The sequence below is a fragment of the Eutrigla gurnardus genome, assembly GCF_963514095.1.
Source record: "Eutrigla gurnardus genome assembly, chromosome: 17".
Lineage (NCBI taxonomy): Eukaryota > Metazoa > Chordata > Actinopteri > Perciformes > Triglidae > Eutrigla > Eutrigla gurnardus.
The window spans coordinates 1,062,041-1,077,384 of record NC_139928.1 but is presented as its reverse complement, the minus strand read 5'-3'; the positions used below and the strand labels follow the sequence as shown (position 1 = coordinate 1,077,384).

Sequence of the window (15,344 nt, the reverse complement as noted above, 5' to 3'; positions counted from 1 at the left end):
CCCCACTAAAAAAGAAACTTGCACTTCAATGTTGTTACCTATAGCACTTTGATCATAGCACTGTTGTACTGAAGGTATCCTTGCAGAACTACTACTTTACTCAGACAAGGACCTAACACTTGTTTCTATTTTTTCGCTCTTACTTTATTGACAATGATATGTTGTGGTTTCTTTCTTTCGAAAGATATACTTATTGTAAGTCGCTTTGGACAAAAGTGTCTGCTAAATGCCCTAAATGTAAATGTAAAACATTGGTTACATGGTCATTAATGTAATGTATAAAATAAATATAATTTCAACCATTTCAGATTGAATGTATGAGCCAATGTCAGGACCGTGGAGTGATCTGTAGGCTGCTAGCATACATGTCATACCGGCTCAGTGAAGGATGGAGCTGTGGAGAGCCGTGCATCTCTCCGCCTGTATGTGACAGACTTGGCTAATGCTTTGACAGATGGCTCGTGTTACCTCACATGCAAAACACTTGTTGCATTTGTGGCAGCGAGTCTCGTCAGCATGGACTCTTGTGAAGTGTAACCACAATTTTGAATGTTTAGTTCTCTCCACCATAAGGTCTTTTTTTGTATTGCACAATTTGAAAGACATATTCAAGATAATGCAAAATATGATCAAAATAAACAAATTAGCAAGTTACAGCAATAACAAATGAAAGGAAAACTATTACAAATAAATAAATAATAATGAAAACAAAATTCTAACTACCAGTGGTCAGTGGTCAGTCAAGAAATAAGGTAGACAGATATATATATATATATAATGTGTGTCTTCTGAGCCGTTAGTGGAGCCCGTGTTGCCTTCAGGGTTATCCTAAAAGCACTTCCAGAGATGGGAGTGTTTACCAGGCAGGCAGGGAGGGGCATGGGAAATGGAGTTTGACTCATACCATGGACTCTCCACTCTTGTGAGACTGCAGAGAAGTGAAATAGGAAAGAGACGTGCATGTTGAGTCGGAGCTACTAAATGATTAATACAACTGAACTGTGTGTTAAATGTGTGTGTGTTCATGTGTGTGCCCTGACACTGTGGTAACATGTTTTTTTTTTTAACAAATTGTATTTCATAAAGTCAGCTCAGACATGTAGTCCTCATAAAATTTACTTTTGACAATACATTCAGAAAAAAGGAAAAAAATCAATCTGGGGATAAAACAGTTCCAGTTAACATTCCATATCAAATAAATAAATAAATATATATACAAAATATGAATCTTTTATACATAAATGAAAGAGTTCGAGAGACTACTTTTTTTTAGAGAGAACATGTTCATGGTGTCATCCTGAAACAATCCGTTGTGGCGTCTCTGACTGGGTGTGGCATCAGCCCGTCCTACTCAGATCTGGAGGGGGTGGGGCTGTAGACCACGTGAATCAGATAAAGTGACACACGCTTACTGGAGCCTCACTCACATCGAAAGAATGTGGTCCAGCCGGTTTTTTCTCCCTCCTTGTTTTCGTTTAAAAACCGCCCCCGTGTGTCTCACATAGTGTGCCAGTCTCAAAGACTACCGGCAGTGCAGAGGTTAACACCGGGACCGTCTACCGGGGGGGGGACCAGCCTCAACTCGCAGCAGCGTATTGCGCAACAACTCCAGTTTCCAACTCTGACTAAAGGTTTCCAGATGTGGACGAGTCTCTGAACGTGAGCTCGGTCTGCTACATGCAAGCACGTGACTGTATATGTACACAGTATTAAACCTGTTATACACACACACACACACACACACACACACACACACACACACACACACACACACACACAGGTTGTCTATAGGACACCATATATAAGAGCGGAGGTGTAGGGTTCAGATCCCGTTTTTTCTGGGCTGGTCTCTCTGAGGGAGGATCCGGGATCGCTGCCAGTCCGTCTGTCTGTCAGCAAAACTCCACCGACACACAAAGCGGCAGCCCGTATCCAGACAGACACGGCAGGAAGACGAGACCAGAGCAAGTCGACATGTCCCAGGTACGGAACGAACCGACTACTAACTAACGCACGCACCGGGGGGGGGGGGGGGGTCGAGGGTCGACCCGGTTCACAAACGGGTTTCAACGTTTTCAGCGGACGGTTCGGAGACGTAGAGGGGGGTTTCCTGTCAGAGAAGCCAGGCTTAAAATGAAGGTCTCAGATCCTTGTGGGTCGGGTTGAACTCTTTTCTAACTGTGGTCAGTTTAAACCGTTTTGCTAGGCGGACGCGGAGCCATTGTGCGTCCCAGCCGCCGCGTCGTTGGCCGCCCCTCCCTGAATGCAACACGGCAACAGTTTGGTCCCGTTGTAGAAGCAGAGAACTATAGCGGGAGATTGCTCCATTATTATGGAAAGAAGGATGTTAGTGTCTCCGTGGGAATGTCCAGGGGGATTTGACCCACCAGACTTCCTCTTTGGTACAGGACCCTGCTGTCTTCTCCCTTGATCGCAATGACAAGTGAATAACAACCTCCCGTGGTGTGTTTCTACGTGTACCTGACAGCAAGTCCAGAGCCCGGTCCTTAGTGTTGCCCCGAACCATGAAGTTGTGACGATCTATGAGCTTTCCTCTGGACCAACTCATATCCAACACCGTGGTGTTAGAAGAATGTCATATTTTATTCTAAAACCTTGAAACCAGCCCAGAGAGTGGATCCTGTTTGTTCGGCAGTGAGCTGTGCAGAAATGCAGGGTTAGGGTGTGGTGATGGGCTTTAATTGTTTCAGTGAAGCTAAATGAGTCAGTAGTCTCCGCTCCTCTACCATACGACTCTCTGTTTTCTGCTTTACAGCAGGCAGCCTCCGGCTTCCACCGTGTCTTTAGGCCAGTTCAGAATAAAGGTGATTCTCCAGTAAACCTGGTCTGCCAGTTTCTGTGAGGGGAAGTGGACCTGCAGCAGCTTGAGTAGCCTACATCAGACCAAAAGGGTGTGGTTTCAACAAAAAGCAGTTGGCCCACATGCGCTGAATAACTTGAACAAGAGCTGCTCTACACCACATTAAATCCAACTCGATCAAATGGATGAATCAGCAGCTAGCTGTCTTCAAATAGTGTTCACTACCTGGTCCATGACAGACCAGACCACTCCAACCAGCTGTCGCCTTAATGCACACAGCTATCTGACTGCTTGGTACAAATGGGAGTTCCCAAAACTTTTCTGCTGGGGCCCCCTTGTGTAGATCCAAAAATGTCATTGTTTCACTTTCAGTTGTGAATCAGTTAATTTCGGAACGCTTCTGATGTGAGATTGTGTTTGTAGCTGCTCAGTTATAATAAATGTCTTAGACATGACTCGATCACTGTGGATGTGTGTGTGTGTGCGCGTGCGTGTCTCAGCCCTGCCCCCCGGTGATTTTTTTTTTTCTTTGATTTCGACAAATTCTAATTCCACGTTTTGCAGTTGTTTCAATTTTCATTGTCAAAATTCTGCGATTCCGTCCATGATTTGTGCATGTCCCCCCCACGTCATAACTCCGAGTATAAAGAACAGGAATATATATTATATATATAATCACCATTCCTAAATATACCATACGAATGTCCATCTTCTCTTGTTGTGCAGACAGAAAGATAAATGACAGAATATTTATATGGACCAGAATGTGAAGCCTCTACAAGTACTCATTTCAGTACTGATATGAGTACTTCATAATACTATTACAGCTCTGTAGCTACAACAGTAACTTGCTGCTGTAAGTTACACAGTTACCATCCATCCATCGTCTACTGCTTATCCTGTATTCAGGGTCGCAGGGGGCTGGAGCCGATCCCAGCTGACATTGGGCGAAGGCAGGGTACACCCTGGACAGGTAACCAGTCTATCACAGGGCTGACATGTAGAGACAGACAGGTAACCAGTCTATCACAGGGAGACATGTAGAGACAGACAGGTAACCAGTCTATCACAGGGCTGACATGTAGAGACAAACAGGTCCCTGTCCTGCATGTTTTTGGACTGTAGGAGGATGCCAGAGAACCCGGAGAGAACCCACGCTGTCACTGGGAGAATAAGCAAACTCCACACAGAAGGAACCAGACCAGGGAATCAAACACGGGACCCTCTAGTTAAAATTATGGGTGTCAATGTTTAAAAAATGTTCTACACGTGTACACGGGGCTTCTAACCGACGTGTACCCGGTTACACGTTTACATTTATGATCTCTTTCTATCGCAGTTGCGCCATATAACCACTAGAGGGTTCTGTTTCCATTCAACCGCCTCCTAATCCCATTAAATCAAACGTTTATTCAAGGTTATTCTCGTAAAAAGCGTAACAATAAAGGCTAAAATAACGAGCCATTAACAGTTTTTATTTTCAGCAGGACAACATTAGCGCATGGAGAAGATGATGAGCGCCCTTCTCTTCTACACAGCACAGCAGCTGTCTTGCCTTTAAGTGGTCTTACACTCAACTGTATTTTCAGTGGCAGTCCCCGCATCCCGAGTCAACGCGACACTGGCTGTGGCCACAGGTTTTTTTCAACGTAACATTGTGCCCCATCATGTATGCGGATAACTGCACTCGTGGGAACATTTAATTGTATAGTTAGTTAATGTTATTATCTGAAGCTTTCAGGCAACATTATCACCCCTAAAAATACTATAGGCGTATATATTGTTGAGAAATAAACGAGGAGGAGGAAAAATGACGTATACAGTTATTGATTTTTCTAAACGTTATGATTTATTATCCTTCTACCCATTTACACGTGTAGACGTTGACACCCCTAGTTAAAATAAATATTAATGATAAATAAGACTCAGAGGAGTAGCTTGTCACTTACAGGAGAATAGTGCTGACCACCTTAAAGGTCAGCCCACCTTAAGTGTTCCTGAGCTGAGTTGTTCGCCCGTACACTTGCGTTACGTTATGTATGGCTTGTGGTACATTGGTGGAACCCTGACAGCAGACACACAGCTGACCACTCCACAGGCTAAATGAATGGATGAGCTCTCTGGATGGGACCTTCCAGTATACAAACAAAAATTGGAACAATCCATAAATACGTAGACTCATAACGTGATTTTAACCTCTCACCATGGAGCCTAATAACCAGCTGCAACAATAACCTGATGAACAAACATGTTACATCATCATTTATCAGCAGTATGAAGCTAAACAGACACATCACTTCATTAAGCTGGGAAGTTGTCAGCATTTTGTCTGCTGGTAGAAACTGTCAAGTCTTACACAGATGTACTACAACCGTTACCACGTCCATGTAACATTCGGCCTGCACGGGAAAATCCCGATCCGGACTCCCGATCCAGTTTTCAAAACTCCGGTCCGTGTTTTCCAGCGCACCTAGCGCACACCTCGCAACCTGTCCAGCATCCCCTAAACAACAACAAGACAGACTTGTCTGTGCATGTCCCACTAAGAATTTAAAGATATCGATAAAAATGTCAGCTGTGTGGGATTATTTTACCCTAAAAGACGACGTTTGTGTGTGGTTAATTGACTATTTATTTTCTACTCAGGTTTTCTGTGTGTTTTGCTTTTTTTATATAGTTTACAATATTTGCACTGATGGCTTTTTAAGCCTTGGTTTACACTCTTGTTGTTCAAGAGCAGAGCACTGATGCCAATTCAGTTTGTGTGGTTAATTGACTATTTATTTTTTTGTCTATTTTGTGTTTATTTAACCCTGTTAAGAATAAACCGGTCAGCTTCTCATTACCAACCATTGTGGATTATTCAAACTAACCTAATTAAGTTGGCTAGTTGTTCTTAAGAGTAAAACCCTTTTCAACATGAGTCTGACAACAAAATAAGTAATTATCTTTAATCTTTAATACATGCTTGGATCGGCCGGTGTCGGAGGATACTAAAAGCTACAATATCGGTATCGGATCGGAAGTGCAAAAAGCTGGATCGGGACATCCCTAAACTAGACACAAGCTAACTTCCTGTCTGGGCAAAAACTCTGTCTCAGGAACACTTAAGGTGGGCTGACCTTTAAGGTGGACCAACACTATTCTCCTTTAAGTGACAAGCTGCTCCTCTTCGAGGAGTCTCTTAGATTTGTTATCTTTAATATTTATTTGAACTGTGTAACTGACAGCAGGTTAAACATTTACGGCTGGGCAATAAAACAATATTTATAATTATTGCATACTAACTTAGCTGGGATCGGCTCCAGCCCCCCCGTGACCCTGAATACAGGATAAGCGGTAGACAATGGATGGATGGATGGCATAATACCTTTTCCTTGCTAGAAATATAGAGACAGGTCAATAGAACGTCGATAGGATTAATTTGGCTTGTTCGAGATGAACTGCCTGAGGATGACCTGGAAAGTAGACGAGAGCAGGCAGCAGCAGCAGGAGGCGGAGTCTAAATGCTGCGTTCAAGTCTGACAGTTTCCATCGGCCAAGAAGATTTGACAGGAAGTCATAGAAAAAGTTACATCCTGTTAGACACGATCTGTAGAGTATCTGTCTAAGTCTGAAGCCCAAGCAAGCCCGACCCAGAATCCATCTGTGCCCGACAAATCAACAGAATTTTTTAGAAAAAAAAGCGTCTCAATAGCGGGAGGATGTCCTCATGCATGACCCGTACTGTGCTAAAGCCCCCCTCTCCCAACCGTACAGTGCTGAATCCCCCTCTCCCAACCGTACAGTGCTGAAGCCCCCTTCTCCTAACTGTACCGTGCTGAAGCCCCCCTCTCCCAACCCAACAGTGCTGAAGCCCCCCTCTCCCAACCGTACTGTGCTTAAGCCCCCCTCTCCCAACCTGACCGTGCTGAAGCCCCCCTCTCCCAACATGACCGTGCTGAAGCCCCCCTCTCTCCCAACCGTACTGTGCTGAAGCCCCCCTCTCCCAACTGTATTGTGCTGAAGCCCCCCCTCTCCCAACTGGACGGTGCTGAAGCCCCCCTCTCCCAACTGTGCCAGGGCAGAGGAAGTGGACCGGGCGTCAGCACGGTACGGAGCCTCACACTAGTCACACAAACTGGACTTTGGGGGTCAAACATGCTCGGACACGGTACGGATGGCGGAGTGTGGGCGGCCCTCAGTGTAAGACAATTGGATATGGTAGTGGTGACCTGCAGGCCATCTGTGTTGTTGACTTGTCCCCCAGCAGTAGTCTGCTAGGAACATTAATGTGTTTAGGGGAGAGTCTCTGGAGGGAGGATTTTAAAATGTGGCCACGTGGCCGGTTTATCCAAAGACATAGCAGCTTACAAAGGTCATAGGGGCTGTTTTTGAAGGAAGTGATTAATTATATTTGTGTCCTTTTCTCATTCATTTGATCTAATGTGTGCATTGAGCAGCTATTTGGAGCAAAGCCTGTTATTCATAATGCAGAGGTTTGTTGAGCATCCCTTTTCTTTGTCTCCTCCCAGTATTCAGACCTAGAGAAGGCCATCAACACACTGGTCACCCAGTTCCACTCTGCTTCAGCTGACAATGCTCAAACGCTGAAAACTGATGAGTTCAAAGGTCTTCTCTCCTCCCAGATGCCAAACCTGGTCAAGGTAAACGTGATCTCCGTCTCCGCGGTAGCAAAGCTCCCACTAAGACATCCTGGTTCCCACGGACCTCACTCATATATGACCTTATGTTGTGGATTAAGTCATCATCAAGGTCAGATGGAGTAAACCACTGACAGTCAGCAGAAAAAAATGATTGTGTTTGATATTCAGCTTCCTAGTGGGGTTTCTTGTACCTTTTACTCCAAAATGAAAGAAGACAATAAAAAAATGGGTAGAATTTTTTGATGATTTTGAGATTTTAAGATGTTTTGACAGCTAACCAAAGAATGTTGAACACGCAACACAGCTCTGAGCAGTAAGGATTAACATACTCCTCTGACTTGTGTCATTTGACATGAGTTATGAAATTACATTTTGTGACATTTATTATGCTATCATAGTTTATTATTAAGTTAACGTCATGTACTTCCAAATTCAAATTGTTCAAAATTCTCTATTCCACCTACCTCCTAGATTTCTGACCTCAGTTCAGCTGATGCCAAGCCCAGAGACCCCATCCAACTAGTCTTCACAGACACCATCCAACTACTATTTAGAGACCCCATCCAACTGGTCTTCACAGACACCATCCAACTAGTATTTAGAGACCCCATCCAACTAGTCCTTAGAGACCCCATCCAACTAGTCTTCACAGACACCATCCAACTAGTCTTCACAGACCCCATCCAACTAGTCTTCACAGACACCATCAAACTAGTCTTTAGAGACCTCACCCAACTAGTCTTCAGAGACCACATCCAACTAGTCTTTATAGACCCCATCCAACTAGTCTTTAGATACCTCACCCAACTAGTCTTCAGAGACCCCATCCAACTAGTCTTTAGAGACCTAACCCAACTAGTCTACAGAGACCCCATCCAAATAGTCTACAGAGACCCCATCCTACTAGTCTTCAGAGACCTCATCTAACTAGTCTTCGGAGACCTCATCCAACTAGTCTTTAGAGACCTAATCCAACTAGTCGACAGAGACCCCATCCAACTAGTCTTCACAGACCTCTCCATGTTCCCAGATGTCGGCTGCTACTCTGATGAAGTGGAGCATTCCTGTAGCGTAGGACTGAAGTTTTCTTCTCATTCCCAGTAAACACACTAATGGTTTCTGTTTCTGCCCTTGCTGACCACCAGGCGGGCTCAGACCAGGGCTTTGGTGAGATCCTGAGGAAGATGGGTGTCGGTGACGGCGAGGGCATCTCTTTCAAGCATTTCTGGAACTTGATCCAGTCAGTAGCCACAACGCAGCATGGCCTCCTCAGCAGCCAGATGGGCTCCTCCTGCAGCTGCATCGTCCTGTGATGAGAGACTCCGAGTTCAACACCTCCGCTCCGAGTTGAACCCAACAGAGGATCCATATGTACATCACATCATTCTCATCCTCAGGTGTCCGACAGAATACAAAGTAGAGTACAAACTAGTCTTAACGTTTCTCTCTAATCCATGACAGTCTTTACACACAACCCAGCATCCTTTGCACCAGTTCAAAATGATCACATTGTCCCAAGTCTGCACATAAACTCTCTTACAGTAAAATAACGTCATCCTCTTCATACCTGTAGCAGATAACATGTGTCTGCAGCCATGTGGTGATCATGAATGAAGTACCTCCAGTATGTTGTTTTCTTTGACATCCTTGATAAACATTACCCTTAACAGAAGGTCACCTGTCCTTATATGTTTTATTCAAGATAAACACAGATTTTCCTCCCAGACCAAGACTTCTCAATGGTCACACTTAAAACATTGCATCAAACTAACCATATGTGTCAGCATCCACGTAGTCTCTTAAGGCTTCAGCATGAACACCAGCTGGTAGTGGACACCCTGTGATCATGTGACCTGTCATGATCACTAACAGTCACTTCCCCTTCATCTTGTTTCCATGTAGAATTGGGAATTCATGGTGCCTTCGAATGGCTCTTGTTCACTTCACTACTAGTAGGAGGATGAGCGTGTTATTCCCAACAATAAGAAGATTTTCTAATAGATCAAAGTGCCTGTTGACTGACTCCATCAAGCGTCAAATAAATGACATTATTCACAATTTAAAGATGTCGAGGTAACCACGTACATGCCAACCATATTGTTTCTAATAGTGAACTTCTAATACAGTGCATGTCAGAAAGGAGGAGAACCATTTGAAGGCACCTCAGGCATCTTCATCATCAACATCACAGTTTATCCTTAGAAACAGAATGTTTTTATTCCTTTGTATCTGTTATTGTTTTAACACTGACAGTTAGCAGTCATGTCAAGTCTCATGATATGAATCATCTCTATTTGAGCTCATGTCGTGGACACATGAGGTCAAATACACAAAAGTGTACTTTGGTCAGTATGTTTGACTTTGAAATCATCAGATAAAAGTCCTCAGATTGTCTTTGTCCTTCATAGTCCCTTCATACGTTTCTACCAGCAATTCTTTCCACTTTTCTACGTATTTATATTTTGTAATTCTCTGTATTCTGATCTGTGTGACACCAAAATAAATATGATGTAATAAAGATACAAACAATTTCACCAGAACCGCAATCTGTTATTGTTTCATAATTTTTTGATTTAATAAGGAGGTGGCTCACAGTTTTAAGTATCTTACATGAAAATGTGACAGATGTTATGTTGTATTTTATTTAGTTTCATTTAGTTCCATATCTTTGTTATCTATTCCAGCTATTTAAACAGTCAAATGTGTGGCTGAACTAGTAGAAGTACAGCATCATATCAGGTTCAGACCTTTCAGCAATATGAAATATAATCATAAGAATATTAAAATGAGATGAACTACTGTATATTAGCATCAGGGTTGAACTCATGGATAGTACATCCTCTCTTGAGTCTCTTTCCCTCTGGTGTCCCTCTGAAGAACTCCAGGTAGGACGAGAACACGTACTTGTTCATGACCTTGACCCTCCCGAAGATGTCCAGCTCTGTTTGCTCGTCGTGGTCCACCGCATTCATCATCTGCTTTGATGTGATGTACAGAGCATTTTCCTTTGCAACAACCTGATCCAACCAGATCTGCCTGTCACGCGGGGCAATCTCATAGTTGTCCACAGTGCAGCCATAGAAACCCCGCCGCTGATACTCCGGCCAGGTCTGGTCAGTCGCCATGGGGTGGTCCACGCCAGCAAATGCAGTGCACAGCGGGCTGTCGGCCCCTCGGGAACGGCCCACTTCACAACCGATGACACTCATGAGGAAGAGCGAGAAGGTTCTGAAGTTTAGCACAGACGCTGAAAACACTGCAACCATAAAGTAACGGCCCCACCTCTCGCAGTTGAAGACACACTGCTGGAACTGGAAGGTCTGGCGACAAAAGTCTATGAATCTGGAGGCTTTGAGACCCTGACTCAGCTCCTGCAGCGATGACTCAATCAACTGGTTGCTGAAGTTTAGACGGAAAGATTCAACGTCAGCTGGACTGTCAGAGCTCATGAACTTTCCCACCAGACTCACACTCAGATTCTTCCTGTGTACTCTGTAGATGCATTCATTGAGAACGTAGTAAAGGTCTGATGCAACTTCCTCTTTGGCGTTGTAGCGTATCTCCACCAGTAGATCCTGAATGTTACTGATATGCTTCAAGGCCACATCCTTTTCTTCTAGTCCTGGTTCTGTGAGCCAAACAGCTTCCCGGAGACTTTGGTCTGGGACGTAATCAGGAGCTCGTTTTCGATCATTCTCCCCGAAGAACAGGCTCCAGGTCAGCCCCTCCAGACAGTCGATGGAATGATATTTGTTCCGCAGCTCCATCGGGACAAACATCTGTGGCTGGTGGGGCCACTCCAGCGTCTGCAGGTACAGCACATTTCCTTTATAACCAGGAAACGCCGGCCCTGCACAGCCCACCTCCGCCATCATAAGCAGTTCACCTCTCTGGTCCAGAGCAGCAACAACTCTTCCTCTGTGGTCATGTGACCTCCAGACGCTGTCAGTTCTGGTCATTATGTCACCATTAGAGCCAACAGATAGGAAGGACTTGTGAAGGTGGAGCTTTGTGTCAATGCTGAGGGACCGGAGGGCTCGGAGCAGCTGGAACATGAAGTTCAGGTAATTTCCCAGGTTGCAGCTGATGAGGCTGATGACGCCAAGATGACTAGCAGTGCTGTGAGTGTTTAAGGTTGACACCATTCCTGCAAGTTCCTCTGGACCATAACCAGCTAACTGGACTGTTCCATTGGTCCCTGTGCTGCCGTGACCAACAAGTATGACCTCATGATCTCTAGAACGGAAGACGTGGCGTCCTCTGAGAACATGTAGCACCCCCTTCTGGTACATCAGCAATGTTGACATGGTGAGATACCTCTCAAACAGGTAAGAGGCTGCTTCCATCACTGCAGGGTCCTCCTCCATAACAACGATGCTCTGGTGGCTCATAGGCTCCTGGTCGGGCATCAGTTTTGTGTCCAATGTATCACTGCTGAACCTGAAACCATCTGCCTTCGTCAAATCCACTGGGAGGGTCTCCTGAAGGAGACCAGCAGGTCTTGCCTGATTAATGGACCTCAGAAGAAGAAATGCAGGGTTGCAGCTGTCAGTAATTATATGACACATAGTCAGAGGTTCTGGATCAGGATTTAGTGGGTTAAATCTTGGTGGGATCCTCTGAAGATCTGACCTGGAAATAGGAGCGTGAAGGATGAATTAACACTGAGGGGTAGAATTACTAAGACTGCCGCAGTTTGCGCTGCGTTTTTTATTGAGAGTTTGCACACAGCGCACGCTGTGCCTCATTTTACGTCGTATTTATCAAACCTGACAGCGTAATTAAAAGAGCAATGAATGGGCCCGCATGTATCTAACACGGATCTTGCAAAGACAAAAAGGAAGCACTTAAAAGCACTTAAAAGCACATAAAGCAGCGAACCAAGGAAACAGTAGTGTACAACAGAGCACAGGCGAAAAGAACCGGTTCAGGTCAACGCTACATGTATAGTCATGCTAGCGGCTCTCTGAGCTGCTGCTTTGAGCTAAATGCTCGCTTACATGCTCGCCATGCCAATGCTAACACTGAATGACAGGGCTCTCAAGTCTCACGCGTTTCAACCTGTTCACACGCTCACACGCCACATCTACTATTTCAATTAACGGGATAATAAAAAAAAGATTATCTTATTTTACGAAAGTAGTTCACCGAAATGTGTTTCTGAAAACATTTTATGTGAGAAATAAGCTATGCAGTTGCTGAATGTGTCTTTATTTTAGATCGACAACGGTAAGTTTAAAAGATTTTCGAGAGCTTGCAGAGGCGACGCCCCGTCTCTCGAAACTCGCTTCTTACATAGACAATGAATGGGAAGCGTGGAAATAACGCTGCCTGTGGACATGAACCTTCAGCCAAAATCTCACGCTGAACTAAGTTAAAAACTTGAGAGCCCTGCTGTTTCTCATGTGTCAGTTAACAAGTCTGAGGGAAAGAAGGCTGTTTAAGAATGTACAGTGATGTTTCAGTGTGGACTGGCTAACATCATGCTAGCTACAAAGGATAGGCCCGATAGAACATCGTTTTGTAGCTTATATCAAAGATATTAATGTAATATTACATTGAGCAGCTGTTTCCTATCAGAGACTCTGTGAATAGTCAGGTTAACCATGTGATGTCTCACCTGTTTTCTGGGTTCAAACTGACTGCAGTCCTCTGATCTCTCCCATCTGTAACCACAAAATCACTGATAGATGAAAACGGGTTGGTCAGATGATCACAATAATCATTAGTTAACACGTTCTGATGATGTTTTGTAGGTAAAGTCAGTTTTACTTGTGCAGTTCAATGAATATGGATATATTAGGTTTATTAATGTGACATGTTTTTTTACGCTTCACACATTTAAAATTAAAGTATAAATGTCTCACCAGCGATGACTCCTGATGCCAAAGACAGCTGGAAAATAAAAAGGGGATATCCACAGAGTCGCAGCATGTTTCTGTGCAGAGCAGCTGAAGATGAAAAGGTGATCTCAGCAGCCATAGGAGCTGAACCTAATATCTCAGTCCACATTTGGTTAGATAAACGTGAATGTTCAGGACACTTCATCAGTTAAACATTACCCAACTGCTTTCACTGCTCTACTTCAGGATGACTTCACTGTGCAACATTAGCCTTTTTCTGTTTGGATTATGAATTATTTTTTTAGCTTAAAGTAATGTCCATCCATTGTCTACCGCTTATCCTGTATTCAGGGTCACGGGAGGCTGGAGCCGATCCCATCTGTCATTGGGCGAAGGCAGGGTTCACCTGGACAGGTAACCAGTCTATCACAGGGCCGACATGTAGAGACAGACAGGTAACCAGTCTATCACAGGGCCGACGTGTAGAGACAGACAGGTAACCAGTCTATCACAGGGCCGACGTGTAGAGACAGACAGGTAACCAGTCTATCACAGGGCCGACATGTAGAGACAGACAGGTAACCAGTCTATCACAGGGCCAGCGGGCGGGGCCCCTCAGGAGGCCGGGCATGAGGGCGAGACCGGGCATGAGGGCGAGACCGGGCATGAGGGCGAGACTGGGCATGAGGGCGAGACCGGGCATGAGGGCGAGGATGCGTGGAGCAGGCATTGGACAGTCCCCTGTTGTAACAGGAACGGGTGACGCGCAGATCCACGGCAGGATGCGTGGAGCAGGCGTCGGACGGTCCCCCGCCAGGTCAGAAACGGGTGACGAGCGGACCCCCGGAAGGCTGGGTGGAGCAGCCGTCGGACGGTCCCCCGTCGGGACAGGAACGGGTGATGAGCGGACCCCCGGAAGGCTGCGTGGAGTAGACGTCGGACGGTCCCCCGTCTGGACTGGTGACGGACGATCCTCTGCCTGGACTGGTGACGGACGGGCCTCCGCCTGGACTGGTGTCGATCGGGCCGCCGACTGAGGACCACTGGCAGGTGGAGCAGCAGGAACCATTGTCAGCCATGCCGTTAAAGAGGATGACCTCGCAGGCATGGGCTGGTAGCTGTGCTGTGGCTGATGCATGGTCTGAGGCCGTAGCCGAGGCATGGGCTGAGGCCGGTAGCTTGGCTGTGACTGAGGCATGGGCTGGTAGCTTGGCTGTGGCTTGAAAAAAAAAAGGTTGCTAGCAGCAATTTGGCGAGCCCTGCTAGCAGGATTGGTCATAAAGTCCTGATACCACTTGATAATGTCATGGCCATTAACTACTGGGTCCTTTTTTGGTCCTGTCATTCTGTCACGATGAGAAAAAGGCATAGCTATGGAAATGGAGGGAGGACCCAAATGCAATTAATCAGATGAGGGGGCAAGATAGGGAGAAACAAAAAGCGAGCTTTATTTAAGCTGAATACAAAAAACTGGGTAGTCAGGTACAAAAAACAGTCAAAAGGGGACAAAAGGCAAAGTAGCAAAAAAACAGCAAGGCAAAGTAGCAACAAAAGGCAGGACAAAGTGCAAAGAAAAAGGCAAAGTTCAAATCAAACATGGAAAACTGAAAACCAAAACATACCACAAAGGGACTTGAAACGGACAAGAACATGGGCAGGAGCAGACATGGACAGAGATAGACAGATACAATGACCAGACATGGAGAGAAGGGAAGACATTAGGGGAATTCAACTTGATGTAGCCGTCTGCAGCGCGCTACCTAACGTGATGTATTGTGGGTTGAAAGCGATGCATGATGGCTAGAATTGTGTCCGACTTAGCAGCCGATTGCAAAGACGTCACAGTAGGCAGGAACATAACCTGCTCTGGAGCAGGTTAGCTCCACAGCCTGAGTTACCATGGGGATCTACCCATGGGGCCCCAGGGGGCCTGTACTAGGAAGCAGGATTTGGGCTTAGCGAGGTAACTTAAGTGTTAACCCTGGGTTTTCCGTCCTACGACGCTGGTTCACTTCTTACTGGGGCACATCGCCA

At 45.4% G+C, this 15,344-nt stretch overlaps 1 protein-coding gene and 1 long non-coding RNA gene across 2 annotated transcripts; one reads left to right on the top strand and one right to left on the bottom strand.

Moving 5' to 3' along the window:
• The first annotated feature begins 1,826 nt into the window (after positions 1 to 1,826).
• On the top strand, positions 1,827 to 10,007 carry s100v2 (S100 calcium binding protein V2). Its single transcript, XM_084031630.1, has 3 exons — positions 1,827 to 1,983; positions 7,336 to 7,467; positions 8,613 to 10,007. The coding sequence occupies exons 1-3, from the start codon at positions 1,975 to 1,977 to the stop codon at positions 8,778 to 8,780; spliced, it is 309 nt and encodes a 102-aa protein (XP_083887756.1). The 5' UTR covers positions 1,827 to 1,974; the 3' UTR covers positions 8,781 to 10,007.
• Positions 10,008 to 11,573: 1,566 nt separating this feature from the next.
• On the bottom strand, positions 11,574 to 13,413 carry LOC311027827. Its single transcript, XR_014598640.1, has 3 exons — positions 13,335 to 13,413; positions 13,088 to 13,133; positions 11,574 to 12,099 (listed from the first exon to the last, which is right to left on the bottom strand). It is a non-coding gene; the product is annotated as an uncharacterized lncRNA (long non-coding RNA).
• Between the last annotated feature and the right edge of the window lie 1,931 nt (positions 13,414 to 15,344).

Excerpts from the sequence above, each read along its gene's own strand:
- s100v2 (XM_084031630.1), top strand. Across the intron at positions 7,468-8,612 it reads AGATGCCAAACCTGGTCAAG|GCGGGCTCAGACCAGGGCTT; the intron begins GTAAACGTGATC and ends GCTGACCACCAG.